The 21,347-nt window shown below is 33.8% G+C and overlaps 2 protein-coding genes and 2 pseudogenes across 3 annotated transcripts in view; 2 read left to right on the top strand and 2 right to left on the bottom strand.

Moving 5' to 3' along the window:
- LOC125853727 (flotillin-like protein 6) overlaps window positions 1-3,261 on the bottom strand; it is a 5,151-nt gene extending 1,890 nt beyond the window's left edge. The window contains exons 1-2 of one of the 2 annotated variants that reach the window (XM_049533464.1): window positions 3,200-3,261; window positions 1,194-1,501 (exon numbers count right to left, since the gene is read on the bottom strand). In XM_049533464.1, the coding sequence (XP_049389421.1) occupies window positions 1,194-1,484 (291 nt within the window). In that variant the 5' untranslated portion in view covers window positions 1,485-1,501; window positions 3,200-3,261. Of the gene's footprint in view, window positions 1-1,193; window positions 1,506-3,199 lie in introns of both variants that reach the window. The other variant, XM_049533463.1, reaches the window with a different exon arrangement.
- A 797-nt stretch (window positions 3,262-4,058) lies between these two features.
- LOC125853929 (5.8S ribosomal RNA) lies at window positions 4,059-4,201 on the bottom strand (annotated as a pseudogene).
- A 4,999-nt stretch (window positions 4,202-9,200) lies between these two features.
- On the top strand, window positions 9,201-17,025 carry LOC125861312 (F-box/FBD/LRR-repeat protein At3g26920-like). The gene is made up of 6 exons (XM_049541257.1): window positions 9,201-9,281; window positions 9,420-9,633; window positions 9,747-10,144; window positions 10,467-10,631; window positions 12,816-13,052; window positions 16,933-17,025. The coding sequence occupies exons 1-6, from the start codon at window positions 9,201-9,203 to the stop codon at window positions 16,993-16,995; spliced, it is 1,158 nt and encodes a 385-aa protein (XP_049397214.1). The 3' UTR covers window positions 16,996-17,025.
- A 919-nt stretch (window positions 17,026-17,944) lies between these two features.
- On the top strand, window positions 17,945-20,540 carry LOC125877379 (F-box/FBD/LRR-repeat protein At3g26920-like; annotated as a pseudogene).
- The last annotated feature ends 807 nt before the right edge of the window (window positions 20,541-21,347 follow it).

The following is a 21,347-nucleotide window of genomic DNA, read 5'->3' as shown; positions in this document are numbered from 1 at the left end:
TTATTTGTTAAATTAACATTAAGTATTTCTCTAAATTATTATGTAAACTTGATAGTTGAATTTGTACACTACATGTAGGCCACTTCATGTGGATATTGGGAATGGCAAGACAAACAACAACTCCCACCAAGAGCAGTAACTGTTATAATGGACTTAAAGGGTAAATTGGATGTTATGAAGGTTGAAAGAAACAAATTGAAACGGATTGTCGATGGAATGGAAAAAGCTGAAAGGGACAATCTGGAAATTTTGTTTGAAGAAATGAAATTTATTTCAGCCCAAGAAGCTGGAAAAGTTATGCTTTTGGAGAAGAAAATCAAAAAATTGAAAACTATCATTTTCATTTCATGTGCTTTGTTCGTTGTGTTTGTTATAAGGATCATGAAGTGAATGTATGTAAGGATCAAACACTTTAAGACTCAATGTATAAATTGAATATTTGTTGTTTTAATACTTATGGAGTTTGAATTACAAGTTTATGTATTATTGAATTTGTATTTTGTAATGAAGTTGTAGTACTTATGGAATTTGAATTATGTATTATGCATTATGGAGAGTAGTTGTACAGGGAAAAAAAATATATGTTCACCAGCTTGTCATCTTGCGTTACTGGTCATCTTGCTTTTGTCAATATGGATATGGATTTTACTGTTATTGTATCTTATATGAATGAAGTGGAAAAGTTGAAGTATGTACCTGTGGATACGTGTTTTCAGGAAGGTTTGGCCAAACTCTTTAGGCTTGCTGGTGAGACTAATGTGCAGGCAAGTTGTTAGAAATGCTTGCACTCATAGTTGTTAGAAATGCTTGCACTCATAGTTTCCATTACCATCCCTTTGGGTGGATATGATCTTTGTCTCAGCGTCAATCTTGGCAGCATTTTGACGTGTGAGACCTTCTCACTCCTTAGCTCCAATCTCACCCTTCATTTTGGCCTCAGAAACATCAATTTTTGCTTGGTTTGCAGCTTCCATTTGAGTTTTCTGCCCCAAGTAAGAAAAGTATTCGTGCTCTTAAACATCAACCAGTTGCTTAATGTTAGCATTGTAAATCAGCAAGCCAAATTGGTTGAGCTCAAGCTGAACCTTGTCAAATACCTCCTTCTTGAAATTTTTTGTGCCTTTAAAGATTTCCTCCATGGTCGTGGAAGCAGCCAAGACACGAGTCTCTCCCTCAATGACACCTTGAACAAGGTCCTTCACATCGTGTGAATCACGTTCATGGTGGGATAGAAGTTTAGCATATTTGATAAGTCTCTCACGGTCATCCACACATAGACCTATAGTGAAAACAACAGGGAGAAGGAAGGGCAGCTTCTCAGCACTCATAGCATTGACTTCAAAAGTATAGTTCACAGGAGTAACATCAATGATTCGACATTTCTGCAATGGCCATACTAGTGCCTTTTTTGTGATCTTCAGTTCATTAATACCAATCCCAGTGATCACCAGAAATTCAGATGCCCTTGCTACGTGGTACATCATGTTTGCAGTTCCTTGATCTTCCTAACATGACAAGTAGAGGTTGTCAAGAATCAAGACCCACAACACCACACACGGACAAGTAGAAACTTACATTTTACTCAAACTTAACAGTATAAAAACTATCAGAAAATCTCATTCAAGACAGAAACACAGTTTACAACTAGTTTAAATTGTTGTATGTAAAGCTCATTAATAATCTGAAAAAGGTTTAGTCATTCGGTTGTAAAGCCAGCATACTTCCAGGCTGCAGCAGATGATTAACTCGAAATACCTTTTCCAAATTTGGTACAGATTCAAGTTTTACCTTACCCCGAAGAGTTTTTGACCCCTTTTCTCAAAGTTGGAATACCTCAAGAATCTTCCTTCTGGTTCATATGACAAAAGATAAAGTTCAAATATATTCCTTGTTAAGGAAAAAAACAAGAACTCCATGCCCTCTTTGACTAAAGAACAGAAAAAAAATACTACTCTCAACATTAAATTGTAGCAAAATACATCAAGAAACTGCAAGAGTCACCAACAAATTGCCAGTGAAGTTACAAAACTAAACGCCTAAAAGCACATACGACATTAAATTGTCATCTTACTTTCTCAAAATGGGCAAGTACATGAATTGTAAAGAAACAGTTGAACAGGACAAGAATTAAATAGGAAGGAGCATAGTGGGAGTAAGCTATTGATACTAGCTTCAATATTCAGCAACTTGAAACATTTAGAATCTGGTCCAATCAAACACAGAGAAATGAATAAAAAGTAAACTAAAACCTCAACTAATTCTACAGAGTAGTATCTACTACCTCCCAGGTACAGGTTAATCATGCCGAACTTTAGACCTCAGTGGTAATCAACTCATTTTATTGATCACTAGACCGGTAGGCCACATCTTTGGATATTAAAGATGTAAACAAAGAAAAGTTTTGCCACTAGTCAATTTGTAAAATATTGTCTAATCCAACTATGGTTTTTGCACTTCCATTTTAGTCAGGCAAAATACAAGTAAAGATGTAGAAGAGAATCAAACAACTATAGACGAGACAGCCCAAAAAGTAAAGGCAGAAATCAAGTCATATTCAAAGTAGCTAAGTTTATTTTACTAAGGGTTCCAAAATATGAAAAAATAAGCCCAAAAAGAAGCCGAAAGGGTTTAACATCTCATACATATACATAAAAATAAGCAATATAACTTTCCACAGGAGGCTAGGAAGAACCCCTCAGCAGTAACTGGCTCCACCCAACAGATCATATGAAAGGAAAAACAGTTTCTTCGCAGGGTTTTATGAAAAAAAAATTTGCATTTCAGGTTTCTTCACTATACACAAAGTCACAAACGCGCACACACACACATAATCACAAGACTAAAAAAGAAATCACACAAAAAAATGATAAAAACTTCAAGTCCAAATATTATTAAAAAAAAATAAAATCGTTCAACCATAGAAACATAATGAAGAACTCACTCGTTCTTCCAAACTAGACACATGAAGCTCTTTCGAACAACAACAACAATATAACCCAGTGAAATGCCAAAAGAGGTAAAATATACGCAAACCTTACTAAATACCCTCGACTCAAGTGCACATGAAGCTCTTTCGAAATGAACATGAAATCTATTTTTACGAGAAACAAAAGGAAACCAAAAAACCCCAAGTAAACAGAATTTTTTTTTTAAAAAAAATACCATTTCTAAGATGAAAAGTGTAGAAAAAATGCTTTACTTTTTGAATGAAGGTTACCTCTGAAACTCTAGAAATGCTTCCAAGTCCTAAAAAAAAACTTTGTAGATGAAAGGAGACTATATATATATATACACACTGTCAAAACGCCATTATTACTGTTGTGTAACAGACCAATTTCCATTAAGGGATAAAAGGAACATGCCATGAAACTTCACCTCTGTTATGGAAAAAAAGTTACTGTTAACCGAAAGCCAATAATAACATGACAAGTGGATGTGTAATAGTACCACCATATTTCAATTAATAGAGTACTATTTTTACCTATTACTACTATTTAATTAATTATGGTAAAATGATACTATTATATGATTTTGTTCTATATTCAAATCTTATACAGTTTCGTCCTCCATTAAAAACATTCCGTATTGATCAAGCTAGTTATAGAGTTTTAAATTCAAAATCAAAACCTAGTGATTTCCATTTACTGATATTAATAAATTGATACTATGATCTTTTTCCATATCTAACTTCTTATATTCATTCCTCTTGTTTTGGAATAGTGTATAAGAATAGTAATGAATAAAATGTATTATTAATATTGATATTAGTAAAGTTGAGATTATTTCTTATCCATTATTTGGTTTGGTGTATTAAATTATATAACATTCATTATATAATTTCTTTCTTAAAAAATATTTACAAAAATACCCTTTACGAAATATGGTGAAAATTACAAGGAAAAGTTGTGAGGCGCAATTGTGTTTTTACATAAGTTGAAAAAGAATGTACCGAACAACATATAAGTAATGCATTATTTTAATGTATATGGCACACATGAGGCCGGCCAGTTACTACCCTGCGCGACACCTTGCAGTGTGCGGGGGGGCGACGTGATGTGTGACGCCCAGGCAAATGTGCCCTCGGCTTAATGACTTTGGACGCAACTTGCGTTCAAAGACTCGATGGTTCATAGAATTCTGCAATTCACATCAAGTATCACATTTTGCTATGTTCTTCATCGATGCGAGAGTCGTTTGTGTTTCAAGAGCAACACATGTCCCATGCACTCCGCAGACGGGATGCGAGGGGCGACTGTCAATTTTAGTATTCCTTGACGCTTTCCACGTTGGGGACATGATTGGGAGGGGGGGGGTAAGCACCTCCAGTTGCGCGTGGCCCCCAAGTGTTGAAACATGTTAGCGGGTCTTTCTGCTTTGCAAGTTTCGACAATGATCCTTCCGCAGATTCGCCTACGGAAACAATGTTATGACTTCTCCTTCCTCTAAATGATAAGATTCAATGGACACGATTCAAACATTTCACCGGATCATCAATTGGTAGGAGAGACGGGCGGTGTGTACAAAGCAGAGGCGGAGCTAGGTAGGGGTTCATGGGTTCGGACGAACCCAGTAACTTTTTCGCAAACCATGTATTTATAGTAGAAAATTAATTAAATATATATGTATACTAATTTGTGAACCCCTAACAAAATTAATCGACAATTCTAAAGGAAATTTAGAACCTCCAAAGTCTTTATGCTGGCTCCGCCTCTCAATTACAAAGGACAGATTTTTTTCTAATAATGGATCCTGCCAAACTCCCCCGAGTACTGAAGTTGAGATAAACACTTTGAGGTCAAATCTTGATTAGTTACAACTTTACAAGGGCAATTGAATTATATTCCTAGAATTATTGTGTTTTTTGTTTTTTTTGCTGTAGTTACACCGACTTTTTGAGGATATAAATGTATGTTATTCTTCAATTATAAATTGTTCAGTCAATTGGTTAAATATTCACTGAAAAATCACCATTTTCAGTAATAGAAATTAGTACTCTCTGAAATTGAAATAATACTATTGGGGCATTACTTATATTTGTGTATATCGCTGGTGGTCAACATTTTAGAAAGAACTATATATGGGCACTGGATGCATCAGAATTGCATGAAATCAGGGTCCATTAAATCCTTGTTACAGCCGAATCGACTTTAAAATAGTTTTTAAGTTAAAAATAAAAAATAAAAAATTAAATGACTTTAAAAATTTTTTTAAAAAAAGTAAAGGGAAACTACTTTTGATTTTTCACCTTTTAAAGTTATTTTTAATTTTGTCGAACTCTTCCAACCGTTAAAAATGATATAAAATTTGATTTGATCAATTTTTAAATCAATTCAAACAGACTGTTACTCTGTAAAAGCAAATTTCTTTAGAAAATGTTTTTAAATATTAGTTTGCCTTTAAATAAGAAAATGCTAATTTCCTATTCAAAAAATATTATTCACCAGAGTGTCAAAAATTATAAATTGTTACTTTACATAGATCATCTTTCTAACTTTCTTATTTAAACTTATTACTCGTTTCACTTAATGCGGTCATGTTATATTGTTATTATTCTCGTAAGATATAATTAAATACCTTTTCGTTTCAATTTATTTGATTTATTTATCTAAGTACATATTTTAACAAATAGAAATTTTAAGAACGGAAAAGGGTCATATTTACCCTTATACTCTTAGAAAAGGATCATATTTATTTTTCGTCATATTTTTTTGATATGTTTATCCTTACCATCCAACTTTGAGCACATATTTGCCCTTGTACAGTTAAGTATTGTGTCACCATTTTTATTAGTCTATGTGGCACCTACATGGCGCCTAGGTGGCTCCATGAGTATATATTTTTATTATAATTAAATTTTTACTTTCTTTTTTGTATTTTATCCGACCCATTTAGTAAAATCCGACCCAACTAAAATAAAGATCCATTACTTTCATCAAATCTGCTAAACCAAACTCACCTTTATCATCATTCAGCCACACCGACTTAGTTCAAATGACTTCTTGCTGTCACTCAAAATTCGCCTTCCCAAGTGATGGCTCCTCAAAACTTTCAATTGAAGCACGACAAGTTTGTTGGTAGCGACATATGATGTATATTACTATAATTATGATCAATAACAGTACAATTGATTATATCATAATCCACATTGAGATGCTTTTATTCGAATTACTATCCGGACTTTGTTGAGTGCTAATATTTGCGTTGTTGTCGTTGATGCTGGTGTTGGTGTCGCTGCTGCTATTTATGGCTTGATTACAAGCTTTGCCTAATTTCTCACCACAAAGCTTGGAATTCCCCTTAAACAAACTCTCATTGAATCTTGATCCACTTTCAAGTTATTAGTAGAAAGATCGAGTGATTCTAATATCGACTGGTTCGAGACTGCCGACTGGCGGTATTGGACCTGAGAACTGGTTGTTCTCCAGGTGCAATTCAATGAGATATTGCAGCTCCATTAATGACGACGAAATTTCACCCGAAAATTTGTTGTCCAAGAGCCATAATTTCTTCAACAACAACATTTTCTCGAAGTAATTTGAAGGAATTTCACCACAAAATTAATTTTCTGACAAATAAAGACCTTTTAAAGCACCCATTCGATTGAATTCCGGAATTGGTCCATAAAATAAATTGGTTTGAAAACTAAGTGTACGCATATAATTCCAGATAAATTCGTTTATGCAAGAAGTCCAGTAACCATTTTTTCTGACAAAACACCCAACCAACATATATTTTTGTCACACGAATCCATTCCGGTATTGGAATCGGGTCAATGGGTTTTTATTTTGGTTGGGTCAAATTTTACTAAATGGGTCGGATATAATACAAAATAGAAAGTAAAATTTTAATTATAATAAAATTATATACACATGGAGTCACGTAGGCGCCATGTAGGTGCCACATAGACTAATAAAAATGGGGACACAATACTTAATTGTACAAGGGCAAATATGTACCCAAAGTTGGATGATAAGGGCAAATATATCAAAAAAGTATGACGAAGGGCAAATATGACCATTTTCTAAGAATACAAGGGCATATATGACTCTTTTCCGTTTTAAGAATTTATAATTTTAAATCTATCATAATACTTAATATTTGAGATTTTTAAAACTTATAACCTTATATATGTCATAATTGATTATAATTTTAAACCGTTAAACTCGCCACACATTGACTATTTCAGTAAATGCTTGCTCATTTTGTTAATATAGATATCGAATAATCTTGCTCAAATACCTACCTGGATACACCTCTGTGACACAAATATCGGGTAATCACCAAAAAAATAATTATAATATTATATAATACACCTTAAAATTTGAGAAAAATGAATCAGAACCAAACAGTATAATAAATTACATTGTTCCTTGCTTTTTATGAAACTGATATAGAGTAGCTAGGAAGGTCAAGTCTTATTTCTACGGGAACGTATCGAAATTTTTTATTATGGGAGACGCACAACCAACAAAAGGTGTGTGAGACTCTCTTAACTTTTTGACACATGGATAAGTGGATCATTTGTCGAGATCCAATTTTCATGGGCTCAACCTGGTAAGAGTTTTTGTGTTTTGCTTCATACATGTTCAATATTTCATCCTTAATCAGAACTCTGAAGCATCCTCAATCGGTTCCTTTAGGTTTATTTGATGTGTTTTTGCATTGTTTCTCCTAGTTGTGTGGTGATAGTATCCCACTTTTTTTTTTTCAATTCAGTTGACATTTTTTGAAATTATATGTGATCAAAAGGTCATTTTATGGTGATTGTACTTTGGAGGTGGCGGATAATTTACTTCTTCAGAGAGAACTTAAGCTGCAAATTCGTACATTTCACATGGCAAGGGGTAACAAAGAATAAGGTAATTAGCAGATAATCACAAACCTGATAGGCAATTTCAAGTAAGAGATTGTACGTCTCTGTTTTCTCCTGTGGCAATTGGGTGGGTTATAATGGACTAAAATAATAATAAGGGAATTCCGTCAAAATCCATCCGACCCAAATTTGTTTGGCTCAAAACGGGTTAGATAATGAGTAATATAATGGTCAAGATCCAACCCAATTCATTTTTTACCAAGCTTATTAGTATTTTATTTGTTCTTTTAAATATTTTAGTACCTAATAAAATCATTTTTTCCCTTTATTACTACTATATATATAACATATCAAATGGAAAGAAAAAAAATTAAAAAATATTTTGACAAAATTTCTCATGAGCCAATTTGATTATCCGGGTTACATATCAACTCAATTTTTAATGGATTGAAATGACAACCCACCAAACTTAAATGCGTTGGGCATATTTGCATGGATTGAATTTGATTTTGCCACCCCTAATTTTCGTGCGGTCACAACAACTTCCCTTGTTTATATATAACCCACTTATACTTTGAATCATATTTTTAGAGTTGTTTAAAATCGAATGATATATGATGATTCAATTGCAGAACTAATGATTAGTGAATAGATTGAAATTTGTAATAAATGGGATAATGGTGCATGATTTGAATTTATTCAATTTTCTTATTGAATAAATTGTTAATTCACTAAAGAATCATTAAAAAATTTCACTATAAAATCTACAATCTAATACATTAAAGTATTTTTGACGAGAAATAAATTTATAACTCGATCAAGCTTTTGGAGGTTATTTGACCAAATTTTTTAAAGAAAATAAGTATTTATGAGAATAACAAAATATTACTCCGTTTAAAAAAGAATGACCTAGTTTCTTTTTTAACCTGTTTAAAAAAGAATGACCTTTTTCCTTTTTTGGCAACACATTTATTCAATTTTTCACGTGACATGTTTAAGACCACAAGATTAAAGAATATTTTAGTACATTTGACATAACTTTAATTTAGAACTATAAAAGTTAAATTTTTTTTTTTTTTCCTTTTCTTAAGCTCAATGCCAAGTCAAATTGGTCATATTTTTTTTTTAAACTAAGGGATTATGTTTTTTTGAGAAGCTAAAAGAAATCACTTATTTGGAGAAAAACATTTACTTCCCGTTAGATACATCATGTTCTTTTCCCCCAAAAATTGAGTTTGGTCTCTAGGGCTTATGGACCAGCTGGTCTACGCCAGGATGATTGTGAAGAAATTGTGCTATTTGAGTAGCCATTCTGCCTCTTAAATTTCCGGCGCAAGGTAATATTTTTGGGTTTTTCTGTTTTCAATCGTTCAAATTGGAATATATAATGGAAACAGCAGCGAAAAAATCCATGATTTCCGGCAATACAAGTGAAGGGATTGATAGAATAAGCTCATTACCAGATGAGGTAATCCGCAACATACTTTCCTCTCTCTCTATATTTGATGAAGTAGTTCAGTTGAGTGTGTTGTCCAAAAGATGGAGATATATATGGACTACAATGCCTTACTTGCACTTTGATATTGATCAATTTTGGCTACAACAGCCCAATAGTGGAAGGAGGATTTTTTATACGCCGCCTAAGGAAAATTTCAAAGACTTTATCAATTGGGTCCTAATTTCCCAAAGGGAGACTAAGCTTGCCAAGTTTCTACTCTGTGTTGCTCCAGATGATTACTTTGATAAGATGGAGGTTTTGTGGTGGATTCATGCAGCAACGAGGCGAAATGTTCAAGAAATTGTGTTAGAATTTACTCTTTGTGAGCCATTAGAGTTACCAATTTGTCTTGCAACTTGTGAATCTTTGCAAGTTTTAAAGTTAAACCTGCCTGACAATATACTTAAACTGCCTAATCATTTTGGATTTCGTCAGCTGAAATTGCTCATGTTGAGTTATCGGACAAACATTCCCCAAATTGCTTCATCTCAAAATGTCATCAACTCAAAAGTTTGATCTTACATGAATGTGGTTTAGGAGCTATGACACTACTTTCTATTGATTCCATATCTCTTAGTTCTGTTACTATTATAGCGGACTATTATCAATTGGATGAGTATGGCAAATGCAAACTCAAAATTTCTTGCCCCAATCTCAAGTTTTTAAATTATGAAGCTCCAATTCCAAAGGATATAATAATCGAGAATCTGCTTTCAATTGAAGATGTTAGTATTGTCGTCACCATTATACAAGACACTGAGATATTTGTGCATAAGATGATCAAGGAAGTTTCTTCTACATCAGCTTTGACACTATGCAATTATTCTATTTTGGTAAAGCTCTCTTCATAAAAGGGGAATACAAATATTTAAAAAGATATAAACAGTCTACGTACATTTTTTGAATACTGAGTGCATTTTTTAAACATAAAGTCCTAAGTCCTTATAAAAATTTATCAACAGTCTAAGTAATTATCTTTAAAAAAATACATTAAGTATTTTCTAAGTTGTTTGGAGGGCTTGTTGGTAGCTTTTCAATTAGTCACTTTATTACTAATAAATTTCTCACTACTTAGTTGTAAAAAAAAAATCTAATAAGTTTCTCACTTCTTAGTTATAAGAAAAATTCTCATTTCTAGTCTTTTTGTTTGTGTAGGGTATGTATAAAGCAACTAGCAAAGGAAGCCTCTCCCTTGTCTCCTTTTATAAGTTGAAGACCTTAAAACTGTATGCGAGAGTTGATGGTGATTTTATGCAAGCTATGATATTATTGCTCAAGTATTCTCCTAATCTGGAGGTTCTACAGTTGTGGTGTCTTCAGGTAAAGCTCTTCATTTTTATCATGAATTTTGTATACAAACTCCATTCCTTTTATATGGTAGTCAGAATGACTTGTAAGTTTTGTAAAATAAAACTAGAAGTTGATTAACATGGAAGGAATCTTTCAAGAAGAGAAGCTGGTGAAATTAGGCTCAAGAACTTCCGTCACTAGATTTACTAATGAAAGGTTTAATGGTAATTGCAATGTCATTGCAATAGTGCTGAACTGCAAACCTATATTCGAGAAAAGCAGATCCTGCTAAGCAAAAATCCACTGACCAAAATGATTGACACACCACAGTGAAAGGAATAGGATCTGTTATAATCGGTTTTAACTTTTAACATTTACCTTGGAAGTTTGCAACTATCACCTGTTTACTCATGCCATATGATTTAATCACGTTTTTTGCATAAAACTTAATGGTAGAAATGTCTCTGAACTGTGAATCGCTGTGGTGAAGTCTAGGTAGCGGTGAGCTTTCGGTATTTCGGTTCGGTTTTATGAACTTCGATATTCAGGTTTCAGGTTTTTGATTGTCTATACCAAATATCGAACCGTTGTTAGCTCGGTTTGGTTTTTTCTTGTTTGGTTCGGTTTAGTTTTGTTTTTTTTTGGTATGAGCTTATTATACTGGATTATTTTCTGCTTAAAATGGCAAAAATCGATTTGGGTGTGATGATTAATTAAAAACTAAATAACACATCAAAATAAATTGAGTCAGGATTTGATTCCAATGCTTATATAGGAAAATCTCATGGTTATTTCTTTCAATTGGCTTTCTTAATTGCTTATGATGCTGTTTTGTGTCTAATGCAGTCATAAAGGTTCATTTTGATCTTTTATAGTGCCGAAATAAAGTGAGCATTTTATGCCTTCCGTTGGGACCATGATTCAAGTCTGTTTTCGCACCGTAGGACAAACTCTACGCAGGAAGATTTCTTTTTTCACGTAGTAAAATAAATTGACATTGTGAATTTTTATACTTCATCAAGATCTTATGAGTTCTTTATCCTATCTGGCCCAGTCTTGGTGGACAGAGATTGTTGTTGGTGGGAGGTGGCAGGTCATGAAATTAGTTGAGGTGCACGCAAGCTGCGTCGCACAACAAATTATTAAAATAAGAGAGAAGAACTTATGAGTTCTTTACATTGCTAACATCTATATCTTGACATGAGGCACACAAATGCTAAAAGGTGAGAGGAAAAAAACAAGCAGTTATCCTTAATATTTCAACAAAAGGAGCACAAGTTGGGCATGAGTTCTTTGGAGCTACTATAACAATCTTCCACATCTCAAAATGCTCAAAGTAATTGCAAAAGAAAATAGAAATGAGAGGGAAAAAGTCTTGAAGTCCAGCTAAATAATGAGTTAGACCTGAAACTTGGTCTACCGTAGTAGTCTACCAAATAGTTTTGTATTTTGGTTTATCAAATATATCTTAAATACAAACCAATTTTTATAAAAAAATAAAAAACGAAACCGATTGAAGAACCGAATTCATTCAGTTCGGTGTGGCTTTTCAGTTGTATGCCCACCCCTAAGTCTAAGAAGCACTGAGAGGATGATCACACAACTTAAAGGAGCATTAAGTTGATAAATGAAGGAGAATTGTAAATGTGACCTTGAGCAATATCTTGATTAAAAAAAAGTTTCCAGCAATCATAGTATCTAAATTTGGCTATAAGCTGAGGTTAGAGAGCGTTACCAAATTAATTTATTTTCATTGTAAAATATAAAGATGTATAAATGGCACCGACAGATTCTGAAATCAACTCATATGGATGCTAGAACTTTGGAGTTGTGTGTTTCAAATGTTCTCATGCGCAAGATATGTGGTCTAAGCAAGCATTATTATAAATTCACTTGGCTTAATGAGGAGATTGCTTGCTTAGATGACCTGAGATGAGCAAGATGTTTGTTAGATGGATGGCATGGTTTGAGTAGTAGGTACCGTGCTCCGAAATATGAACAGATCACTGGGAGTTTTAATGCATCTGTATGCCTAGGGGAAAAAGAGAAGTTCCAATGAGAAGTAGTCCAAACATTTTTATAGTGGATCTTGTTTGACATTTTCACTTGTAATGTAGGAAATGGGTGCTTATGCTGTTGGGTAATTGCTTATTGTTGTTTCAATATAAGTATTCACTGAAATGGTTTCTATTCCAACTCTCATCTGTCTGCTAGTATAATGGAGGGAGCCGGATGCATGATCTTGATGAAAGCGTGGGGTGCTTGGAATCTCATCTAAAGTCAATTCATTTGACTAATTTCAATGGTGAAGAAAACGAGATAAAACTACTAAAGTTTTTTCTGAAGAATGCACGAGTGTTGGAAAAACTGACTATTTTCTGGGTGGAGTATCCTGATAAATCAGAAGAGGCATTAGAGGAGGTTTTAAAGTTTCCTAGAACTTCTTCAGAGGTTGTTCTGACATTTCTCGATGCCAAGTCCAAACCAAGGTCTCGTAAATGGTACGATAGATAATTCAAAATGTCTCGACCTGGGAGATGGTTATTCAGTTGTTGGATGTACTCTTATTGGGATTTCTCTTGAAGATCCAAGCTGGAAATAAACTGTTTAAGAAATTTTATTGATCCTTGGTTTTTATGAAACCACTATAGTTGTTTCAGGTTTCATGTTTCATGTTTCATGTTTGGACTGCTATAGAGTATCTGGCAAGAGTTTTTGAGTTTTGTTTCATACTCCGTCAACATACCATCCTTGGTCTGAAAATTAATTATTTCTTTCAGAATCCATGTGGTGAAATTTCACCCAAAACTCGACCCAAATAACATTGTACTTCCTACCAAACACACCCGTTAAATACATGTTTTTTTCCCCAAAAAAAATTGTGTTTGGTCTCTAGGGCTCATGGAGACAGGCATGAGCTGGTCTACTTGTCATTTCTCAATCTCAGGAAGAAATCCATTGTTGAGTTGTGCTATCTGAGTGTCCATTCTACCTCTTTGATCTCCAACGCAAGGTAAATTTTTGGGTTTTTCTGTTTTTCAATCGTTCAAATTGGAATACATAATGGAAACATCAGCGAAAAAATCCATGATTTCCGGCAATACAAGTGAAGGGATTGATAAAATAAGCACATTGCCAGATGAGGTAATCCACAACATGCTTTCCTCTCTCTCTATATTTGATGAAGTAGTTCAGTTGAGTGTATTGTCCAAAAGGTGGAGATATATATGGGACTGCAATGCCTTATTTACACTTTGATATTGATAATTCTTGTCTACAACGGCTCTATGGTGGAAGGTGGGATTTTCATATGATACCGAAGGAAAAATTCAAAGACTCCCTTTGGGTCCTAATTTCCCAAAGGGAGACTAAGCTTGCCAAGTTTCTACTCTGTGTTACTCCACATGGTTACTTTGATAAGATGGAGATTTTTCGGTGGATTCATGCAGCAACGAGGCGAAATGTTCAAGAAATTGTGTTAGAATTTACTCTTTGTGTGCGTGCCATTAGAGTTACCAATTTGTCTTGCAACTTGTGAATCTTTGCAAGTTTTAAAGCTAAACCTGCCCGACAATATACTTAAACTGCCTAATCATTTTGGATTTCGTCAGCTGAAATTGCTCATGTTGAGTTATCGGACAAACATTCCCCAAATTGCTTCATCTCAAAATGTCATCAACTCAAAAGTTTGATCTTACATGAATGTGGTTTAGGAGCTATGACACTACTTTCTATCGCTTCCACATCTCTTAGTTCCGTTACTATTATTATGAGGATGAGTATGGCAAATGCGAACTCCCCAATCTCAAATTCTTAAATTATGAAGCTCCAATGCCAAAGGATATATATAATCATCGAGAATCTGTTTTCAATAGAAGATGTTAGTATCGTGTTTACCAATACACGTGCGGACACTCAGATATTTGTGCATAAGATGATCAAGGAATTAAGTTTCTTTTACATCAGTTTTCGCACCATGCAATGATTCTATTTTGGTAAAGTTCTCTTCATAAAAGGGGAATACAAATATTTAAAAAGATATACACGTACATTTTTTAAACATAAAAGTCTCAAGTCCTTATAAAAATATATTAACAGTCTTTAGTATTTATCGTTAAAAAAATGCATTTAAGTATTTTCTTAGTTGTTTGGAGGGCTTGTTGATAGCTTTTCAATTAGTCTCTTTATTACTGATAAATTTCTCACTACTTGGCTGTAAAAAAAATAAAAATCTAATACGTTTCTCACTTCTTAGTCATAAGAAAAATTCTCATTTCTATTATTTTTGTTTGTGTAGGGTATGTATAAAGCAGCTAGTAAAGAAAGGCTCTCCCTCGTCTCCTTTTATAAGTTGAAGACCTTAAAACTGTTAAGGAAAGCAACTCGAAAAAAAAAAGCCCCGATTGTAAGAGGCTGGTCGAATCTGAGTCTGCTTCTTGTTCGGATGTATCACCTACTTTATTGGACTAAATAGATGGAATAAGTGCAGATAGGATCATTCAAAGCAGACTAAAGGTTGAGTCATTGACTAAAAAGATGGAATAAGTGCAGAGGAGAGGTGTCGAGATCCTAGCAGGATCTTCCCATCATGATCGACTACGGAATATATACTATTAACCATGTGTTAAGAAATAATATTTATTATAGAATAAATATTTGCTCAATTTTAATAGATCATATATTCGTTTATGGTGCATGTTTACTTATATAGTAGATGATTTAGTGTGTAGAGTTTTAGCTTATACACAGGATTAAATCATCGGTTCTTATAAGTATAAAGTTTTTTGTTCACAATCTAGGATGGAAATTGGACATGCCATCGGTACGATTGTAGCACAAAATTATATGTAATTTATCTTGATTATGGGAACGGTATAATTCCAACTTCTTGTGCTAGTGCATTTTGTATGTATTGAACAGGACCGAGTAGAGATAGTTGTTTTTGACTAACTTACAAAACATATTCTCTAAACTATTAAATGTACTTATATTCTTAATCCTGATATAACTATTATAATCTGTATATATTAATTATCGTTTTGATTTATTAAAATGTGAGATTCTGAGATGGATCAATATGTCTGGTAAGTTGGATGATAATAATATATATTGGTGAAATAATAAGTTAGTTGATGGAATCCATGTCTCGTTATAGAGATTGATTGATATGCCTTTGAGAAACTTATAAGTTTTCATCGTAGGAAGCCTCAGTAATTAATTATGTGGTCCCTCCAGTGCTCATATTTAACTATAACTCAGAATCCTATTTCTTAGGGGAAAAAGGAGTAGGAGTGTGTTTTCTTGTTTTTCAAGAAAACTGGGTTTTCTTTCTCCTTTTTGGATTGGGGAAGAAGTCTCTATAAATAGAGATTCTCCTAATCTAGAAAAAGATTGATTAGTTTTGATTAGTTTTCTATTCGATACTTGCCTATCCAAGTATTGAGAGAGTTCGGATGTGAACTTGGGATCACTGTAGAAGACCATAGCCATTGTCTATCTCGTAGATTTGCTTGAAGGTCTGTCTATCTTGGAGATTCGCTTGGAGGTATCTGCTCACACTTCAAGAAGTTTTTAACGAATTAAATTTCAGCAAGTTTATGTGTTCTAACATGATTATGTGTTCTAGCATAAATAATATTGGTTATTTATTATTCATATAAGCAGAAAGATATTGGTATGCTTCCGTTGTTCATATAGTTTTCCAACAAAAACTCTATGCGAGAGTTGATGGTGATTTTATTCTAGCTATGGTATTATTGCTCAAGTATTCTCCTAATCTGGAGGTTCTACAGTTGCTGTCTTATGAGGTAAAGCTCTTCATTTTTTTATCACAAATTTTGTGTACAAATTCCATTTCTTTTATATTGTAGTCGGAATGACTTGTAAGTTTTGTATAATAAAACTAGAAGTTGATTAACGTGGAAGGAATCTTTCAAGAACAGATGCCGGTGAAATTAGGCTCAAGAACTAATGTCATTTGTAATGTAGGATATGCGTGCTTATGCTGTTGAGTAATTGCTCATTGTTGTTTCAATATAAGTATATACTGATATGGTTTCTATTTCAACTCTCATCTGTCTGCTAGAATGTACGCTGGTCTAAGAATTGGCAGATGCATGATCTTGATGAAAGCATTGTGTGCTTGGAATCTCATATAAAGTCAATTCGTTTGACTAATTTCGAAGGTGTAGAAAACGAGATAAAACTAGTAAAGTTTTTTCTGATGAATGCACGAGTGTTGGAAAAACTGACTATTATCTGGGATGAGTATCCTGATAAATCAGAAGAGGCGTTAGTGGAGGTTTTAAAGTTTCCTACAACTTCTTCACAGGTTGTTCTGACATTTCTCGATGCCAAGCCCCAACCAAGTTCTCGTAAATGGTACGATAGATAATTCAAAATTACTCTACCTAGGAGATGGTTATTTGATTGTTGAATGTACTCTTGAAGATCCAAGCCAGAACCAAACTGTATCATAAATTACATTGTTCCGTGGTTTTTATGGAACCACTATAGTTGTTTCATGTTTCATGTTTGGACTGCTATAGAGTAGCTAAGAGGAAGGTCAAGTCTTATTTCTACTGGAAAGTATCAAGCAGGGTGTGGTTAACTTCCTTTACAAGTGCCAAAGAAGCAATTTTGGTGCTTCCTAAACACTGATTTTTTGCAACTATTGATACTGTGTTGCTCAGAACTCAATGTGTATTATTTCATAGAAACACGTCTTCATATCTCCTTTAAACTAGATGAAATGCTTGCTATTGAGTTGTCAAGATCCAATTTTCATCAGCTCAATCTGGCAAGAGTGTTTGTGTTTATGCTTCATACTTATTCAACATTTCATTCTTAGTTTGAACTCTGAAGCATCCTCAATCGGTGTCTCGAGGCTTATTTGATGTGCATATATACAAGTACTTGTAAAGCTCTGGGGAAATAAATGGGTGACTATAGCTTTTTACCACTTGAATAGAAGAAAATGACTTTTTTAATTTTTTTTAGTTTCAATAAATTGTAATTTTTTTTCAATTTCAATTCAAACTCTATTTAGATTAATATGTTTTAAATAGTTAGTATAATATTTGAATAATATAAAAAGATTTTTAAAACTAAAAAATCTAACTTACATTTTTGGCTTAAAAGTTCTCATGTTAATCCAAACAAAACAAACTCTAATAATTTTGAGGGGAAAACGTTACATTTTCATTCTTTTCATCTTTTCAAAGAAGGAAAACCTTGCAACAAAGCCCAAGAACTGCCGTTTTCTTCTCTCTCCCATCGTCGGTTCATATAGACCGGGACTGGTGACCTTTGTTGAGTTTTGCTGTCAGGGTGCCATTTTTCTACCTATCGTATATCTTCGTAACAAGGTAATTTTGTTGGTATTTTCTCATTCAAATCGGATTTTTTAATGGAAGTATCAACCAGAAAACCTAAGATTTCCAGTACCGGTACAGGGATTGATAGAATAAGCTCATTGCCAGATGATGTACTTCACAACATCCTTTCATCTCTCTTTATTTTTGATGTGGTTCAGTTGAGTGTGCTATCGAAAAGATGGAGATATGTATGGACTACAATGCCTTACTTGCACTTTGATATTGATCAATTTTATCCACAACGGTATTGTGATTTTGTAATAGCTGGGAGATTTAAAGACTTCATCAATTGGATAAACTTGTTCAGTTTCTTCTCTGTTTTGACAATTTGTTTGATGAGCCAACTATTTTGCGATGGATTAATCATGTGACTACAAAGCGAAATGTACAAGAACTTGTGTTAAAATTTCGTCTTGGTAAGCCACTTGAGTTACCGTATTGTCTTGTAACGAGTTAATCGTTGCAAGTTTTGAAACTACACTTGTCTGGGGATGTACTTACACTGCCTAATTGTGTGGGATTTCGTCAGCTGAAATTGCTTCATCTTGAGCAAGTCCAGTTATCGGATGAGCATTTGATTAGTTGCTTGTTGTCGAAATGTGATTTTCTCAAAACTTTGATCTTAGAAGATTTTACTTTGGGAGATATGACACTACTTGATATTGCTTCCATGTCTCTTATAAACGTTACTTTACGAAATAACATGTCTAAAGTGGAGTGCTATGGCAATTGTGAAATCAGAATTTCTTGCCCGAGTCTCAAAGTGTTAAAATATAATGCTCCAGTACCAAAGGATATAGTTGTTGAGAATCTCTTTTCAATAGAAGTTGTTCGTATCAACCTTATTGATAGCGGTTCAATCAAAGAAAGAGGCATAATGTTGCATGAGGTGATCAAAAAGGTTCATCATTCTACATCAGTTTTGAAGCTATGCATGACTTCCATTTCGGTAAAGTCCTCTCTTTACGTGTAAAAGTGAGAAAGAAGTATTAAAGAAATATATAGTCATTTTGACAACTTGTTGATAGCTTTTCAATTAATCTCCTTATGAAGTTATTGAAAACCCCCCATATTTCTTGTTTTTTGTTGTTTTAGGGTTTGTACGATGTGGCTCGCAGAATAAAACTCTCTCCAGTTTCTTTTGATAAGCTGAAGTCTCTAAAACTGGAAGTGGTAATTCATGAAGAGTCAATGCAAATAATGATACTATTGCTCAAGTATTCTCCTAATTTGGAGGTTCTTAAATTGTGGTCTGATGAGGTAAAGGTCGTCTTTGTTTTCACTAATTCTTCTGTAGAAAACCCGTTTCTTCTAGATGGTAGTTAGTCAGAAGGACTTGTAAGTAAAACTAGACGTTGATTTAACATGAAAAGATTCTTTCAAGATAAGAAGGTAAGAAACTAGGCTTAAAAACTGACATCACTAAATCTTCCAAGGAAAATTTGACTTATAATTGCAATGTCATTGGAAGAATGCTACATTATAACTCTATTTTCGAGTAATTTGACCCTAACAAGCAAATTCCACTCACAAAAAATGTTAAACATGCCACAATGAGAGGGAGGATCTGCTAATCATCAGTTATAATCTTTAACACACTTTGTAGTTGTCATACTTGTTTACTCATGCCATTTTTTTAAATCATATTTGCTGAATGAATTTTAATGTTTGAAATAGATTTAATTTGTAAAGTGATGTGGAGAAAGTCTGAGAAGAATTGAGATGATATTACAACTTTAGGGAGCATTAAGTTGATATATGGATGAATTCATTAAATTGACACTGATAGATTCTGAAATCAACTCATTTCAAAGCTAGAACTTGGAGATGTGTTTCCAATGTGTTCATGCACAAAAGATATGGTCTAAAGGGAGCATTAGTTTAATCCTTCTGCATACAAACATAAATCCTGGTGAATGGATAGATCACTGGATATTTTAATGCATCAGTAGAACTTTTGGGAAAAGAAAAACCCAAAGAGAAGTATGGTCCAAAAGACATTTTGGAAATGAATCCTGTTTGACATTTCCACTTTTAATCGAGGAATGGTTGCCTACACTGCTGAATGATTAATTATCGTATTCATTTATTGCTGTTTTGATATAAGAGCTTACTATGCCCGATGAAGTGGTTTCTCTACTGACTCTCGACCGTCTGCTAGAGTGTAGACGAGAGTGTGAATTGGCAGCTGCTTGATCTTGATGAAAGCATTGTGTGCTTGGAATCCCATCTAAAGTCAATTCATTTGACTGGTTTCAAAGGTGAAGAAAACAAGATAGAACTAGTGAAGTTCTTCCTGAAGAATGCACGAGTATTAGAAAAACTGATGATTTTCTGGGAAATGGACATGGATAAGTCAGAAGAAGCATCAGAGGAAGTTTTGAACTTTCATAGAACTTCTTCACATGTTGTTCTGATGTTTCTTGATGCCAAGCCCAAGCAAAGATCTCGTATGTGGTACAATAGATATTCAAAATGACTCGACCTAGGAGAGGATTATTCGATTGTTGGATGTACTCTTATTGAGATTTCTCTTAAAGATTCAAGTTTGAACCAGACTATAAACAATTTCATGGGGCTGTGATGTTTATGAAACTTCAATTGTGGTTTTCCGTTCCATGTTTGAACTGCTATAGAGTAACTAGGAAGGTCATGTCTTTTTCCTATGGGCAAGTATCAAGCAGGATACCAAAATTCTGGTATTGTTTTGCTTCGACACTTTTAAAGATCCCCTGCTTTGCAAGGTCACTTTGCTGAAGTCTTTAAAACTGTTCGTGGCTATATGTGGATGACTATTTAATGCAAGTTATAATATTATTGCTCAAGCATTCTCCTAATCTGGGGGTTCTTAAATCATGGTCTGATTAGGTAATGCTGCTCATCATTCTTTTTGGTAATTCTGTATAAATTCCGTTTCTTTTATATGGTAGTTGGTGTTGCAAGTTTTGTTAAAGTATAGACTAATTTACGCGAAAGGATTCTTTGGATGACAGAAGGTGGTGAAATTAGGCTCGAAAACTGACATGACTACAACTTTTCAAGGGAAAGTTGACATATGTATGAGCTGTGGTATATATCTAACTTTAAAGTTCAATCCAGTCTTGCATTTCTAACTGAATTTGCTTGAAATCTCTGATAGACAATCTACAATTGTAATTTCGTCCAAGTCATGTGTAACCCCAGTTGGGGTGACACAGTACAGTAGTGATAATGTTGGTCATTAGTTGCCACCTTAGTGTAAGGTCAATGCATAAAAAGACATTGACAATATCTAGCTAACGTGCAACTCCAACTATTATCCACTTTAGCCATATAACAACTCACAAGTTTGTATTATTTTCAAAAATAGAAGAATTTTGGGGAAAGAGAT

This window comes from Solanum stenotomum, chromosome 1 (assembly GCF_019186545.1).
Source record: "Solanum stenotomum isolate F172 chromosome 1, ASM1918654v1, whole genome shotgun sequence".
In the NCBI taxonomy this organism is placed as follows: Eukaryota; Viridiplantae; Streptophyta; class Magnoliopsida; order Solanales; family Solanaceae; genus Solanum; species Solanum stenotomum.
Note: the sequence above shows the minus strand (reverse complement) of the source record. Positions and strands in the feature narration are given on the sequence as shown.

What these genes read in the sequence shown, in the direction of transcription:
- LOC125861312 (XM_049541257.1), top strand. Translation starts at nt 9,201, where the DNA reads ATGGAAACAGCAGCGAAAAAATCCATGATTTCCGGCAATACAAGTGAA. An exon ending in TATGCAATTATTCTATTTTG is followed by an intron (nt 10,145 to 10,466) that starts GTAAAGCTCTCT and finishes TTGTTTGTGTAG; the next exon opens with GGTATGTATAAAGCAACTAG. An exon ending in TACAGTTGTGGTGTCTTCAG is followed by an intron (nt 10,632 to 12,815) that starts GTAAAGCTCTTC and finishes TCTGTCTGCTAG; the next exon opens with TATAATGGAGGGAGCCGGAT.